The sequence below is a fragment of the Notamacropus eugenii genome, chromosome 5 (genome assembly GCF_028372415.1).
Source record: "Notamacropus eugenii isolate mMacEug1 chromosome 5, mMacEug1.pri_v2, whole genome shotgun sequence".
Lineage (NCBI taxonomy): Eukaryota > Metazoa > Chordata > Mammalia > Diprotodontia > Macropodidae > Notamacropus > Notamacropus eugenii.
Genome location: NC_092876.1, coordinates 288656055 through 288672942, shown reverse-complemented (window position 1 = coordinate 288672942; position 16888 = coordinate 288656055). Strand labels below are relative to the sequence as shown.

General features: G+C 34.7%; 1 protein-coding gene across 3 annotated transcripts in view; it reads left to right on the top strand.

Annotated features, from left to right (window-relative positions):
* The window catches only part of ARHGAP15 (Rho GTPase activating protein 15), an 831062-nt gene that overhangs the window by 411162 nt on the left and 403012 nt on the right, over positions 1–16888 (top strand). For all 3 annotated transcript variants that reach the window (XM_072613186.1, XM_072613188.1, XM_072613185.1), the window contains exons 7-8: positions 9458–9556; positions 10635–10764. In XM_072613186.1, coding sequence (XP_072469287.1) covers positions 9458–9556; positions 10635–10764 — 229 coding nt within the window. The remainder of the gene's footprint in view (positions 1–9457; positions 9557–10634; positions 10765–16888) is intronic.

The window sequence follows — 16888 nt, the reverse complement described above, 5'->3', positions numbered from 1 at the left end:
GGAGTGGGGCAAGCACATTAATGTACTATTGCTGGTGCTATAAATTGCCACAACTATTCTGGAAAGCAATTTGAAACTATGTCCAGAAAGCCAAAGACAAAGCTGTGTATGCCCTTTCATCTGCTGATACCCTGATCAGACCTATATACAGAAATATGTCAGTGATACTTTATTAGAGAAGCTAAGAGGTTTGGTGGATAGGACCCTGGACCTTTTTACTCAGAAAGAACTGAGTAAAAATCTGACCTTAGATATTTACTGGCTATATAACCTTGAACAAGTCACTTAACATCTGTCTGCCTTAACTGTCCTCAGCCATAATATGGGAATTGCAATGGCACTTACTTCCCAGGGTTATTGTGAGGATCAAATGAGGATTTTGTACATTGCCTGGCATATAGTAGGTTTTATACAAATGCTATGGTTATTTTAGTATGAACTACATTCAGAATATTATAATTCTGAACTATGTCCAAAAGTCAAAGACAGAGCTGGCTGTACCCTTCAGAGAATACAGTGATACTATGATTAGCTTTGTTTTTGAATTTCAGTCATGTCTGACTCTTCATGACCCCATTGGGGGTTTTCTTAACAAAGATACTGGAGTGGTTTGTCATTTCTTTCTCTAACTCATTTTACAGATGAGGAAATTGAGGCAAATTGGGTTAAGTGACATGACCAGGATCACAAAGCTAGTTAGTGTCTGAGACCAGATTTTTACCCAGGAAGACAAGTCTTTCTAACTCCAGGCTGAGTACTCTATTCATTGCACTGCTTACCTACTCATACCACGATTAGACCTAAATACGAAATTATTTCTACAAAATATTTCTATTAGGGTGCTTGATCATGCTGTGGATAGAGTGCCAGGCCTGAAGTCAGAAAGACTTGAGTTTAAATCCAGCCTCAGACACTTACTAGCTGTGTGACCCTGGGCAAGTCACTTAACTCTGTCTGCCTCAGTTCCCCAGAAAGGTGTCATGAAGAGTAAGACATGACTGAAAATAATATAACAAATTTGTTGTTGTTGTTATAGTTGTTACTTTGTAGCCATAATGAACTGGAAGTTAAGTGGATGATCATTACTTGAGAAGTAGATAATTAAATTTTGTTATGTAAGTGTGATGCAATGTTACTGTTCCTTAAGAATAATAAAAGGGAAAATGTCAATGAAACCTTGGGTGACATAGGAACTGATGCAAAGTGAAGTGAATTGTAATAGTTACAATGTAATGTAATAACATCACAAAGACAATTTTCAAAACCTTAGTAATTCTAATCAATGTCGTGAGCACTCATGATTCCAGAGGACAGGACTGAACATGCTATCCACATCTATACTGAAAACACAAAATAATACGGTGAGAAAGAAGCAAAGGAGCCTTGATACTGAAATAAAGTAATTATTTTATGGTAGCTATGAACATTGTACAAATGTAATGTCTACTAGTACACACTGAAGATTGGGTGTCCTATGGATGGTACTAGACCAGAAAACATCGAGATTGTTTTTTCAAATTGAAAATCCATCTGCTAAATTTGTTTATAAGGTAACATGGCAATTATGCATGCAACTGGCACAATAAATCATATGCAAACATCTACAAGTTTACAAGTAATTAAAGAGTCTCTATGTTGACTTGAATTATCCATTTCCTTTTCATTTGAACATGGTGGTAGGTCAAGTCGACAGCAGATGGTATAACACCATTGACTGAACAAGTTTTAGTCCTGTGGCTACTCAAATGTTTTAGTGACACATGGCTTTTGGGGACTGGCAGAATAGAAATTCTGGGATGATTAGTTTATCTAGAGCAAACTTCCCCTCTAGGTTTAAAAATTAACTGTAAATAGAAATAAGTTGATGCCTTCAGCCATCAAAGACTTCTGTCAACTATTTTTTCAGTGGTATTTATTTTTAGCATTACAGACAAAAGAAACAACTTAATTTATTGTCAAACTGCCGAATTTGTTCTCTGGAAATTATTTAATGAGTTCTCAATGTATGCATGTTTTAAATTTCATGTAGCAGTGAAAAGACTGGGTATTTAAAATAATTATTATTTTATATTTTATAATTATTGAAGACAGTAGAAATTAATTGTAGATTACATTTTTGATCACTTGTTATTTAGTGTGGCATGCCTAGGGGTTCTGGAGTCATTAAACTTGTGTTCAAACCCCACCTCCTACACCTGCTATCTAGTTGATAGTGTTCTGTGCATGAGTTTCTGCGCATGAGTTTCCTTATCTGTAAAATCAGTGCTTTGGATTGTATGACCTCTGAGGGTCCCTTCAATCTCTTTATTTATGGTCCTTTGATTCTATGTTCTTTGGAGGGAGCAAAGAGGGGGAACAGGTAGTTCATTACTCTTTATCAAAAAGTTTAAAAGGGCAGATACTATGGGCATTTTTCCCTTTTGTCCTGACATTGTGAATTTTCAGAACAAAGAAGAATTTTATTATACAAATCAAGTCTTATATTGTCAGAATTCAGGGACTAAATTGTTTGGCTACCAAAGGTGCAGCTCAATTTCACATAAGACGCCATTGGTCCTTGAAAGGCTGACCTTAAACTTTAAGATTTAAATCTATTTGAGTTCTGTGGTGTGTGTAACTCAAAGAGTTGTTTACTTTCTATTAAAAAAAAAAAGCAAAGTACTTATGTGATCAGATTATTTTGATGCGATAATACTACCTAGGTCTTGGATGAATGTACAGGCAAATCAGTCATACCGAAATACATTGAAAATTTAGCTAATAATCATCTGGAAACTAATAGATTTAGATTTGTTAAGACAGGGGTAGCTGTAGAAAGGCGGGAGCTCTGGCTTGTCTGCTTTATTTAGCAGTGAGTCGATTTAGTAACATTTCACAGAGTCAGAAGAAGCCGAGTGATTATAACATAAGGTTCAACATCTTTAGATATGTAGAACATTTTCTGTTGCTTAAAACAAATATTCCCTAAGAAAGGATAAAACATTTTTCTGACTTGCAAAGTTTTTGCAGTCTATCATTTAAATTACTTAAATAAAGGGAGCTTTACTGCTCCCCAAAGCTCAGAATATAACACCCTCCATGCATATTAGCTTGATCTTCTTGACAGACCAGAAAAGTGTTTGTGTGTGCCAATTAAAACAAAACTGGTTCCCCAGTGGCTTGTTCCTCACACAACTTCTGAAGACAGTTATCATTGTTTGCTAGGGTAACCCTGGAGGAGGCTGCTATCCAAAGTAAACAAACTTTTCAAAACTTTCATGACAGATGGGGGTTACAAATGCATTTTAATAAGAGAGTTGCCAAAACAACCTCTTTTTTTGCAATTAGCATATATTTACTTAACATCTAGCAACATTGGGAACACAAGGCAAATACTTTCTCACAAAATGTTTTAACAAGTAACATTTTTGGAAAGACAAGTTGAAGACCTTTTCCTCTGAACTGATATTTCACCCTCACTTTTATGATAACTTTGTTCTATTGGTCACAAAAATGTTAGGAGTTACTAATGCCAGACTGTAATTTGAGACAGACATGCAGCCTTGATAATTTAATTTCTTTGGTAGCCATAAATACGTTTGAGCCCACTAAGTAATTTAACTGTTAGTATGACCATGACAACCCTCATTTGATCACCTATCTTATGTGTGCACTTTATGCTGTAAGATGAAAAAAATGCAACTAAATCCTATAATTTCTCTCTCTCTCTCTCTCTCTCTCTCTCTCTCTCTCTCTCTCTCTCTCTCTCTCTCTCTCTCTCTCTGTCTCTGTCTCTCTGTCTCTCTGTCTCTCTCTCTCTCTCTCTCTCTCTCTCTCTCTCTCTCTCTCTCTCTCTCTCTCTCTCTCTCTCATTTTCATTGCTGGAGTTTGGAACCTTAATATTTCTGCCTAATAAATAGATTGAATGAATGAATGGACAGATGGACAGATAGAATGACATACAGGCTTGTAATTTCTCTGATGTGGGGGACTTTCAGAAAAGAAATTCTCACCACAAATTCATATCAACAGCCATTCTACAATATAATGCTAGAAAGTTTGTTCAGGGGTACTATGAAGTAAATGACTTGACCAAGGCCATACAACTGGTTTCCCTCAGATACATGACTCAGACTTAGCTTTTACCAACTCAGACACTTTCTCCGCCATGATACATAATTATATATGCATACATGCATGCACATACTCATGAATTTGTATGTATGTATAATAACATATATTATATGTATATGTCTAAAGTTTTTGAGAGTTTATGTATGGCTTAGAAAAAATAATCGGAGCGATAAGAGGCAAGGCTTAGGAAGAAGAAACAACTTTTAGGAACATATTTTTGATGTGTTTCTTAAAATATAAAAGGGAAAAAGTCATACAGACTCACTTCACAAATACAAACAAAATTATGAATATATACTGAACCTTTACTGTCCTGATATAGTTATATTCTAGTGTGCTTTTGATTAAGGAGAAACAACGGTACTAGAAGTCAGGCTTCCGAGATCTTAAATTTGAAGATGAAAGCCATTGAGTTCAACATGTTTGTTTTACAGGACAGAAAACAGGCTGAGAGACAGTGAGTTGCCCAGGGTCTTACAGCTAGTAAGTATCTGAGATAGATCGTGAACTTGGTCTTCAAGTGCTCCATCACCTGGACTATCCCTCTGAGCTTTAAGTCAGGAACCGTAGCATCTCAAAATGTTGCCATTTTTTTACGATGATGACTTGATTAAAGTTTCAGTTGTTGAAATCTCAGTTTTCTCATCTGTGAAGTGGCATAATATTTGTAGTATCTACCTCAGAGTTCATTGTAAACCTCAAACTTTCATATAAATGTATTTTTCTCATTACTGTTATTATTGACCTAGCTTCCATTATGCTCTAATTTCTTCCTTTCTATAGAAATTCTACTCTCAAGACTGTTAGGAAGATTGGAGAAGTTAATGTTCATTATATGATTTAAGATCCTAGAGAAAATTATTTTACATTTTCCTGTTTTTGTGTTTATATTTTTATACCAGAGATATGATTAATATTGTTTTATAGGACAATGTACCAAGCTTCTATACTCGTATCTTCTCTCTGTCTCTGTCTCTTTCTGTCTCTCTGTCTCTCTCTCTCTTCCTCCCTCTGTCTTCCCCTCCCTATTTTTCCCCCTCTCCTTCTTCTTCCCCCCTCCCCTCTTTTCCCTCTTTGACCTGCCAGTTGACCTAAATCTCACGCTATATTATATTGTTACTTATTTTTAAATGGTCATATTCCATGTCTCAAATAAGGGTCACAAATCCTCAGCATGTACACACATATATAAAGCAGTGCATGCTTTATATATAATAGATGCCAAATAAGTTTATGCTGATAATAAAGCAATGGCAGTAAAATGATAGATTTAAAGTTGTAAGACTTGAATTCAAATCTCAGCTCCACTACTTACTTGCCATATTACCCCAGCAAATCACATACTCTCTTTGCTCCTTAGTTTCCCCATAGAGACAAGGAGAATGCTTGTTCTTGCATTATCTGCTTCCAGAGTTCTGAGGATTAAATGAAATATGTGTAAAGTGCTTTGAAAACTTTACAGCATCGTTTAAGTGTGTGCTATTTTTATTTTCCTAAAAAGTAAGCTGCCATAATTTGTTGTATGAGGGCACATTTTTCTTGGTTTTGAGAAACTTATGAGGCCATCCTGGATGATCACCTCAATATTAACTGCACTATGTAGGTAGTGGCATATAATCCTACCTATTTAGAGGACGTATACGTAGTGCTTGCACATAACAAGTTATTACTAAATGTTCATTGAGGGGATGTCTAAAAGAAGGTGTAACCTAGTTACTTGTTGATGACATACACATCTGATATTTCTTCCACTGGCTTTTGCAGTCTTATTGAAGGTAAATACAGTTCAGTTTATGAAGAAAGCATTTTGCATTTACAGAGTGTTTATGATTATGGGTTAATTATAAGCTCTCTTAAATGTTTTCTATTCTGGCAAATGAGATAAAGAAAAACTTAGAATAGTATTAACTATCATGTTCCACAATCACTTTTCATGTAGAACATTAGAGGACAAAATGAAATGAAACCTCATTGTTAAAATGGGTGCTGAGACTTCCTGATCTAAGTCAAACTTACAGCTATAAAACATCTTTTGGCTCCTACATATAGCCAACTGTACGGGTGAAGTCCAAAAATGAGTTACATTTCCTGTCCACAGAGTCAAAAAATAGGCTTATATTTTAAATGCAGAAAATAGTTATATTTAGCAAAAATATAGAAATATCATACTTTGAAAGCCAAATGGTCTTAAATTAACCAAGATTATTAATAAGATAGTCTTTGCGTAATGAAAAGACAAAACATCATTTTGGACCAAATGTCTTTGGTTTGGAGAGCTCTGAAATCAAATTTTCCCACTTTCATTGCTCAAGGTAATCTCAACAGGAAAATGGAATCCAACTTCAGTGAACCAAAGAATAACATTGCTAAATTAGTATTAGACATAAAAATCTTAAAGAATCTGTGTGCTGCTCACTGAGCATACCTGAAATTTCTTGAGTATAAATGTATTGCCAGTAGGTACTCAAATGGATTCTCATTTCCTGAAAAAGTTTGAGCACATTACTTCAGACAATTCCAGAAGATTGCCATTACTTAGACATATGTATTATTGACAATACTGGCACTTCATTAGGACAGCTTACTTGTCACAGGATATATCTCTCCAACTATGATTTAGTGGAGAGGAGGGATTTCAAAAGACATTTATCGAAACTGGAAGACTAAGCAAAATAGTAACTGGCAGCTCTTACCAGAGACCTTTGTGTTTACTGTAAATTCTGTTCTCATTTTTTTTTCTGAGCTCCTATAGTTATTTTAGCAAAATCTAATATAGAGAACGTATATTAACAAGCTTAGCATGGAATCGTTTAAGCCTATTTTTTAAAATATATACGTCTTTAGATGGTAATCATAAATTGTTCAATCATAAGGTTTAGTCAAAGCTGGCATGCTTTATTGATATCTTTCCCAAGGGTGTTGAAAATTCGATTGTTCAATGTGCAAATATGGTTCAGCAAACCCTTCCAAGAACTATTTATCAGAAATCCTAAAGAGGTAATATCTAAGAGTGGGTTAGGAAACCTACCCATTAAATGGGATTTGCCAGCCAAAGCCTTTGGAAATGCTTTCCTCTGAATGACTGGAATGGAGCAGAACAAAGTCAATTATTGACTGTAATTAAGAAGTGGATGCATTTAAACTGTAGAGAGCAGTAGCAGTCTTCTTGAAACTGTCTAGTTACTCTGAAGATTAGTACGAAGAAAGAAAGGGAGGGATATGAACTGTAACTCACTGATAGCACACTTTGAATGAAGCTCATTCACCCAGTTCTCTGTTCTATCTTTTAAAAAATTTATTCATAAATCACTGATTATGTATGATTATTAAAGTAATATATTCAGACAAAGTAACTTATGAATGCAATTTGCTTTTGGTTGTATTAGCAGTAAAAGATACTCTGCATAGCATGCAACAGAAATGATAATGCACTGATGAATCACTTGCATTTTATGAAGGTTTTGAATATTGGTAGACTGAATTCTAAACTTTGTTGTATCTTTCCTAAACCTTCAGAGTCCAATAAGACTCTTTATGTTTGCTACTCCTATTTTGTAAATGTTTCTTTTAAAAAAATTAATAGTGATCTATTTATAGTGGTCAAGACGGAGTAGTTGGGATCTTACATTACATTTAGTTTGTTTATCCATATGTACATTAATAAATTGTGATGTTACAAAATTCGTTCATATCCCCAAAATATTTTAGTGGAAATTAATTTTTAAAAGTCAAAGTTAAAAGTCTGTTATGTAACTAGTTAACCAGTATTCTATTTACCTCACTGGTTATCTGCCTACCACTAGTTACCGCATGTTAAGTTAAACTGTTTTGTGGCACTACTTTATTAAGTGACTACTTTAAACTGAACTTAAGGGAGGGACATGATTATGGCAATTCAGATCATGGGACAACCATCAGTTTCACTGTCTTGTAGATGAGATATAAAAGAAAGCTACTTCTGGTCATCCCTAACCTGCATTCCTTTGAGGGGATGGATGAGAAACAAAGAAAGGGAAAGGGAGATTTTAGTTCCAAGAATGTGTCCAAATTCCAGTTTTGGAAAGTAATTGCCTTCTACTACTCAAATCCTTCTTTGTCACAATTGCACATAGTATGGTGACATTTTTTTCTTCTTTGAAGAGCACTGTCTTGAGATTTGTCCCATTAACTGTGAATGTATGTGGCACAAGTTATTTTGGTCCCTGATGATCATTTGGATGATGGATAGAACCACATTGATGTTAGAATATAGTTTGTGGTGCTGAGAAGTAATATCACATCTTAGTGTTGAGTCTTTTAAGAGTATGAAAGGATGCCTGTTTTTTTCTGAAATGTTTTCAAAAGTCAGAACTCGAAAGCCCTTAGACCTCACTTGTTGTGTGACATCGGTAGAGAAAGGGCATGCTGAAGGCTTCATTTTAGTAAGGAAGCCCAAAGCTGATGTCACAAAGAAAATAGCCTCACATTTCAGTTTGATGGCCTAATGGAATGTTTGCATATCCGCTATAATCAGATTCTTTGTGAGTAGCCCCTTATGTGTGAAAGCAAGAATATTTCTCAGTTTCTATGAACCTGATGCTTCTGACCACAAATATGAGACAAAAGGGTGCGGTTGGGTGGAAATGGGAAGTTCAGTATGATAAAGACATGCATATTTTCACTCTGGAAACATCCAAGAAGACAACAGAGATGACTATCAAGGGAATGGATGTTCACTTGATAAATCCCCCCTATATGAGAGTAAAAACATAAATGAATTTTATTCTACTAAACTCCCTTTCTTGGCAAATTGGTTCTTTATTAGTTGCTTATTATTTCCCACTCTGATAATGGAAATAGAAATAGCCAGATGTTATTCATTTGATTACTTTTTTTGGAAAAGTTTTCTATTAGCCTTTCTGGTAAATAATCTGTTTTGGAGTCCCCAATAAGCCAAAATCAAACAGGAACATGTTAGAACTGAAAAACTCAACAAAAAAAAAAACCTCAGGATGAATCCTGGCCCACTCAGTTGCCCTGGTTTCTTTTGGACTTGTGATTGATGAAACTATTGTCTCTGAACTTCCTGGCATGTTGCTGCTTGTGTCATAAAGATGCTGCTCTGGGAGGAATCAGTTAGTAGTTCTTATTGTTGAAATGATAATGTATTTGTTACAAATGAGCAAATAGTTTATAGAAAGCCATTCAAAATGATCCTGTCCTGGTTCCCAGAGAAGTACTTGCTGAAATCCAAGAAAGGATTTCAGTTTATAAAAGTATGTATGTTGAAATAAAATCACCATTTTTTTTAAAGTGTAAAAGCTCTATCTTACCTGGTTTGCTTACCTGTCCATTTTTCCTCTAGATCACAACAGTATCAGGAAATGAGTTCCTTCTTCAGTCAGATATCGACTTCATCATATTGGATTGGTTCCATGCAATCAAAAATGCAATTGACAGATTGGTGTGTATTTGTTTTGGCTGTTACCTTTATTAATTAAAACACAGTCATTAAAACCTCCTTGCTTAGGGATATAAACCACATACATTTAAATAGCTGATGTAGATTGACAGATATTAATTTATTTTGAGCTTATGTATTCCAGAGGGGGAACAATAGGTCCAGCAGAAAGTACTGTGGGACTAAATGCCATTTTATTCCTCCCTTTAAAAAGAATGGTGCAATTCATTTCTCTAGAATAACAAGGACATTGGTTTACTGGTGGTTGTAAAAAGCACACAAGCGCTTAATAACTAATGAATTTTTACATTTTCAGTTTATGTAGCCTATAATATATATTCTCAAATAGAAATATTAATATATTTAAACCCTTTATGAATTTTCACAGTACCAGTTTACCAAAATAGCACTAGCAAATAATAGTCCTTTTGTATTCGATTACAATTATTTTCTGATTGAGCCTGAATTTTTGTTCTTTTGAAAGTAAACATGTCTTATTTCAAGAAAACTATTTTTAATTACCCAGCCAGATCTAGCTTTCGGTTTAGAAGGGTGATTCCTTCAAAATAAATTGATTTTCCACTGAAGCAAAATTACTTGACAAGATGCTTATTTCTACAAAATCTTGAGAGAGTGGGTAAAAAGCATTTTATAGACATTTACAGAGCAATAAAAAGGGAAAATTTTTGAAAAATTTGGCTGAGATTTATTTGCTTTTAATCTTGTCCAGTTTGGGTTGTGGGGGCAACATAAAACTTTGAAATATATGAGGTCTTTATCACCTTGGATGTAGTATGATAAACACAATAGCATCTAAAAAAATAAATTCACATATGGAGTTTGTATTTAGGCTCCTACCCCATACATTTTCCCATTTAAATTTCTCTTTTTTAATTTAAAATGAAATTCCGGAGAACATAATGTTACATTAATTCTATTTTTTTCGTCAGACATACTTAGCCTATTTCTCCATATTGCCCACAAAATAGGATGAGAAGCTCTGACAAATGCTGTGCTGAAATAGACAAACACTGTCTATATCAGATCTAAGTGGTTTTGTTTTGTTTTGTTTTCAATCCAGCCAAAGGATCAAAGCTGTACGTCAAGAAATTTGGAGTTGTTCAAAATCCAGAGATCCTCTAGTACAGAATTGTTGGATCATTTTGACAGAGAAATAAAAGAACAAAAACCTGAACACAGAAAATCTTTAAGTAAGTATTTCCTTTAAATTTTCCATGTCAGTTAATTCTAAATGCAGTGCTTAGGAAAAACAAATCCATCGAAATAGGACTTTGGGCCAAAGTCATCCTACACACATAAGATTCTTAGCAATTTCTTGAAAAGCCCTTCACTCACTGGAGGGCAGTTGTCTCTGTTTTGCTTGTGGCTTGTTTGCAGAGCCATTTGAGAAAATATGTTGTGAGGTCATGATCCCTGCTTAAAGAAAAGCTCTGATTCTCTAAATGATAGCGACGCTGAACAGGTCTGTGACTTATTCTCAAAGTGGGAAATGTCAATCATCTGCTACCATCTGTGGGCTGAAGTTGATTTGTATGCTTATAAAGATATATGTGTAAAAGTCTGAGGTGAGCAGTCTAAGGCCAGAATGTTATGGAATTTATCAGACCACTAGTCAGAGATTCTAAGTCTAAGTCTGCTGAGAGTTTCTGGTGAACTGTGTGATGCTACCAGGAGTCAATTGGGGAGGTGGGGGTGGGAGATTGCTTGCGTTGAATGTAGAATCTGACAAAGTAAAATAAGAAAGACTGTTTTAAAGTGAAATAATTATAGCAACCATAGAGATCACCTACTCTAATGTCCTGATATTTGAGGTTAGGACAATGAGATATGGAAAGGTTAATATTAGAGCCTAGACTACAAACTTCAGTCTTAACAGCTGCAGAGGAACTTCATAAATGGCCTCTGAATTAGTTTATCCGGTGGTAATATATCTCAAGTTAGCTAATAATTATCTTTTCTAATTATTATCACAGAGACAGGCTCTTCACAGAATCTCAGAAGGAATACAGAGATTACATGATCTAACCTTTAGGCCACTAATGATGCCCTCAACGTTACTGACAAATGATCAAAATGATCTATTGATTAAGAATCTACTACCTCCCGAGATAGCCTATGCCATTTGAGGATAGCTATAATTATTAGAAACCATTTTTCCCTTTATATTGAATTGAAATCTTCCTCTCCAAACATGGGGTCCTAATTCTGACTTTTGAAGCAAACAAAACAAGTCTAATCCCTCTTCCATGTGATAGCCTTCAAATACAAGATTATGGATATTTTTGAATTCTGACTCCAAAAGGTTAGTTATCCCTTCTAATTTTGTGCCATTTTTTTGATGCATGCTATGTATGCCTTCATTGAAGTCATTAATAAAAATGTTAAGACCAAAGTCAGATTTCCTGGGTCACATCTGACAAGACCAAAGTCAGATCAGTAGAAATGCCAGAGACCATCAACCTTACGATGAACTATTTTTTGATCCCACATATTTGTTGGTATCAAATGACTGCTCTTTAAGTCCAGTCATTTACCCAGTTGTGAATCAACCTAATTATATTATTTTCTAGCCTATATTTCTCCATATTGGCTACAAAAATACGATGAGAAAAGCTTTGACAAACACTATGTTGTATGTGTGTATGTATCATTCCCCTGTTCTAAGAATTTATGCCTATCTTACTTTTTTTCTCTTGAGTTACTCCTCTTTTTTTCCATCATTTGTAAATGTTTTTGTTCTGTCTTATCTTTATCTCAAAATTCATCATTGAGTTTCCTTTGGATTCACATTTTCTTCCTTCATATCATTTTCATTAGAATTTTTCTTTACATCTTCTGAATTTTTTTTCTTAGGAGCTTTATTTTGTGCCTGGGATGTCTTCATCATCCCATTTGTAAAATGTTAGATCATCAGAGCCTACCTTTGGTTTCTCTAAACCTTTTGAAATATATTCTCTACAAAGGCAGAATGTATTTCATTCCATGTCACCAGGGGTTTTCCTCTATGACAAACTCTAAGATGGTATGATAATTACCCCTCAAATATCTGAAAAATTCTCCTTCAACAACCAGTTAAGTTACAGTGGTCAAATATAAGATCCATAATAGAAGTTTCCTTTGTGCTTCCTCTACATTTTAAAGGATAGAATTATCATTAAAGCAAGACAGGAAACATTTAGCTTCTCACTTTTTGGGAGAAAATAAATTTCAAAAGATATGCAGATATTTGAAATGAATTCTCTCTACTCTCCCAGTGCTACACTAGAGAGATATTTCCCAGTATCCTCTTTTATTTCTTCTTTCCATTCATTTCAATGCAACAAGCATTTATAAAATGACCTCTCTGTTCCAGATTATGGTAGGCACCAGAGATAAGAAGAGAAACATAAGACACTCCTTGCCTGCAAAGAGCTTATATTTTACTGAGTGGCTACAAAGCAGATACAGAGAAAGAAGGAAAGAAGGAAGGGAAGGGAAGGGAAGGGAAGGAAGGAAGGAAGGAAGGAAGGAAGGAAGGAAGGAAGGAAGGAAGGAAGGAAGGAAGGAAGAAGGAAGGAAGGAAGGAAGGAAGGAAGGAAGGAAGGAAGGAAGGAAGGAAGGAAGGAAGGAAGGAAGGAAAGAAAGAAAGAAAGAAAGAAAGAAAGAAAGAAAGAAAGAAAGAAAGAAAGAAAGAAAGAAAGGAGGAAAGAAGGAAGGAAGGAAGGAAGGAAGGAAGGAAGGAAGGAAGGAAGGAAGGAAGGAAGGAAGGAAGGAAGGAAGGAAGGAAGGAAGGAAAGAAAGAAAGAAACAAAGAAACAAAGAAAGAAAAAGAAAGAAAGAAAGAATAAAGGAATGGAGGGATGGATGGAAGGGAGGGATGGAGGGAGGGATGGAAGGAAGGGAGGACAGAAGGAAGGAAGGAAAGAAGAAAGGAAGGAAAGCAGGGGGGAAGGAAGAAAAATTAGAGACCCTTAGATCTGCCAAATGTCCCACTACCATGCAATTCAACATATCCTGTACTGCTGACCAAATGGATTTCTCTATGGAAGGAATGCTTGGGCTCTAGCCTTACTCCTCTGCATCAATCAGATTTCAGAAATAGCTTCCTTGCCTTTTAGCAGCAAAAAAATAGCCCATATTTCAGGGACCCTGGTATATACTGTTCGCTCAATACATCTCATTGTCTTCTCTCTTCTGTCCTTATTTCTGTCACAGTCCTGATCAGATCCAATTTCCTTGCAGGATCAATTTCCTTATCTCTTCCCTTAAAGACACCCCTCCTAGTTACTTCTCTATTTCTATCAGAAGCATAACCATTCTTTTGGCCACTCAGGTTTATAATCTAGGAGGCATCTTCAAATGATCATTATTTAACAAAAATGTACTTTTCAATTAATCAGTGAGCACCCCCTGTCTCTCTTAAAATTAAGCTTCCCTATAAACAAGTGAAGAACATAGTTGATATGGTTTACTTTTCTCGCTTTTGTTTGTCTGATTCATTCTGAAGATCCTATAACCAACATACAGCATTTAGACTTCCTGCTCTAAATATTATTTCAATACTAAATAAAAATATGTATATGTATAATATGTATTTATATTTGCATACATATGCATGTACTCAGAATATATATATTTATATACACCAGTATTTACATGTATGCATGTATGAGTGTATATTCACACAACATAATACACTAAATATACATTATAATATGTACATAAACATGTGTGTATATATGTGTATGTATGTGTGTCTGTATATATATATATATATATATATATATATATATATATATATATATATATATATACACACACACACAGAGAAAGAAAAAGAGAGACAGAGACTGTGTGCACAAGGGGATAGAAGAGAGGGGTGGGAAAAGAGGGGAAAGTAAGTGTATTCTGGATCAATGCAACTTTGATCCAGGCACTTTACCCAAGGCATAAAAAGTTTTGCAAAATGTTTTTGAAATCTATCTCGAAATCTGTGAACACACAAAGACACATTTGTATGTATATGTTGGGGCAATAAAGTCAAGATTACTTTTAAAAGGATATGAGACCATTGCTAGCAATTAAGAGGTAGTTGTTTCATTGTCTAGTTTGAAAGGCATGGGAAATATGTGTGTGAATTAAAAATAACCAAAATATGTATGAGCATGTATATGTGTTTAATAATAACCAACCTGAAGTTCTTTAGTTTAAGCAGCAGGATTATTAAACAATGATATGAAATTAGTGAATTCTTAAATTTTTAGTAGATAAGAGAGACAGTTATCTCTGATGAGCTTAGAATCAACCCTCACTGAACACAATGAGACAGGAAAAAACCCTTTGAGAATCTCTTGTGTATTCTTTGATCCATATGTTTATTTAACTATTTCAAAATTACATTTTATGAATTGTCATGACCAAAAGTCTCATCACTTGGTCACTAACTTACTGCAATGAGAATCCCTACATTCAGGCAGACCGAGGCTTATTAAATTACTTTAAAAGTCTTTCCACCTTGGTATTACCAAAGACATGCTTATACTCTGATAGAATAACTAAGAATTCAGGGTCACTTCCATGGTAAGATGAAGCACTGAAACACTCACTGACTATATCTGTCCCAGTGAACTCAGTTTGCCTTGCAGTCCATTGATGTCATACTCAAATAGAAATAGTACCACTATTTTGTGCATAAAGATCATTGTGGGCTGCATGTTGACTTTGTTTTAATATGTATATGTTATCTGTGCTTTATTTTACTTTTATTTATTTTGTAAAGTGCTTCCTAATTATTTTAATCTGGTTCAGACTGTACTCAGGAGTGTCATGGGCTATGTATTTGTCACTTTACACATTAAATATACAGGAGTTGCAAAATGCCAGGGAAACTGTTTGTCACCAACTTGTTGGATGGACATTAGCCTTAGCAGTAGTTTTACAAATCATGAAACTCTATCCTCCTGTCCTGTAGAACACTTTAACAGATTACCAGAAATGGAATTAAAACTAAAATTCTCTTTTCTGGCCCACCTTTTATTTTAAAAATATTTACCGTTTATCTTTAAAGCAAGCTCTATTTTTAGGAACTAGTTGTTTCTTATTTCTTGGGTGGTCTTACTGTTTTAAGCATTTTTAATGCCAAGAATTATCTGCTGATAAGTCAATATGGTTAATATTAATTTATTACTTTGGATAGTATTCATTCCATTTTTATATATTCATTTTCATTTGGGAGGATAAATAGTGATCCACCCATATGATATCAAATTGGACTATACTTTTTGAAATGGTGATTGGCATGTTTCATATTTGATGATCTATAAAATATTTTAAGAGTGTTATGTATGCTGTGTGAAATCTTTCTGAACTTAGGACTATATTTAACTACCCTAGTTTAGGTTTCTTAAAACATGCATTTGGATTGATTTCATCTCCTTGAGATTAAATAATTATGTGGAATTACAGAATCAGACTATTCATGTCCTTATTAGTAGTCTAAGCACAAACTTTATTGTCAGTTTGCTGTCTTTGGCTTCCCATGCCCTCTATGTTCACACAAGTATTGTCGCCAGGATTATGGAGAGATAAAGCCAAAATTACTTTTAAAAAGGCATGAGAACATTGTTAGCAGTTAACAGGTGGTCATTTCATTGTCCAGTTTGGAAAGCATGGGAAAATATGTAGACTCAATGGCTGGACTCAGAAAGCTAAAAGTTTAAACTCTCTTGTATGTTTTTTTTTTTTTTTAATACTGTTAACCTGCCAATATTATTAAGTACAAACCAAAGATTTGAAGATAGCACTTGAGTCTGACAGAAGAAAAGCCAGGAAATAAAGAGTGAAGGTCAAGTCATTTGGGGAAAACAGAAGAGCATCTCTCAGGAGTAGTTCCCTGGAGAATGAGTGGAAGGAGATATTTGCATCTTCAGGGAAAAGAAATTAATCCATCATTGTTTTCATACTTTCAGGCTAAAACAGTATATTAGCTCACCTCACTCCATGTGTGCTCTGACATACACTGAACAAAAATAGGGCATAAACTAAAATGTGTGGGAAAAAAGCAAGAAGGACATGTGAGAAGAATACTGTACTCAGCTCAATTCAAAATAATTTTATCATTAAAAAAGAACAATAATCGTGTACTGTGCCTACATTTTGTATAAGCGCACACTGAACGTATACAAATCAAAGATATATCTATAAAATCAAAAATCTTGCTTTTAGGGATCTTAACTGAAGAAATTCAATATAAGTTCATGAGAGGTATGTAGAATGTTAAGAAGACAAGAGATCACTTCAAGTTAGAAGAATCAGAGCAAGGAGGTGACATTTGTA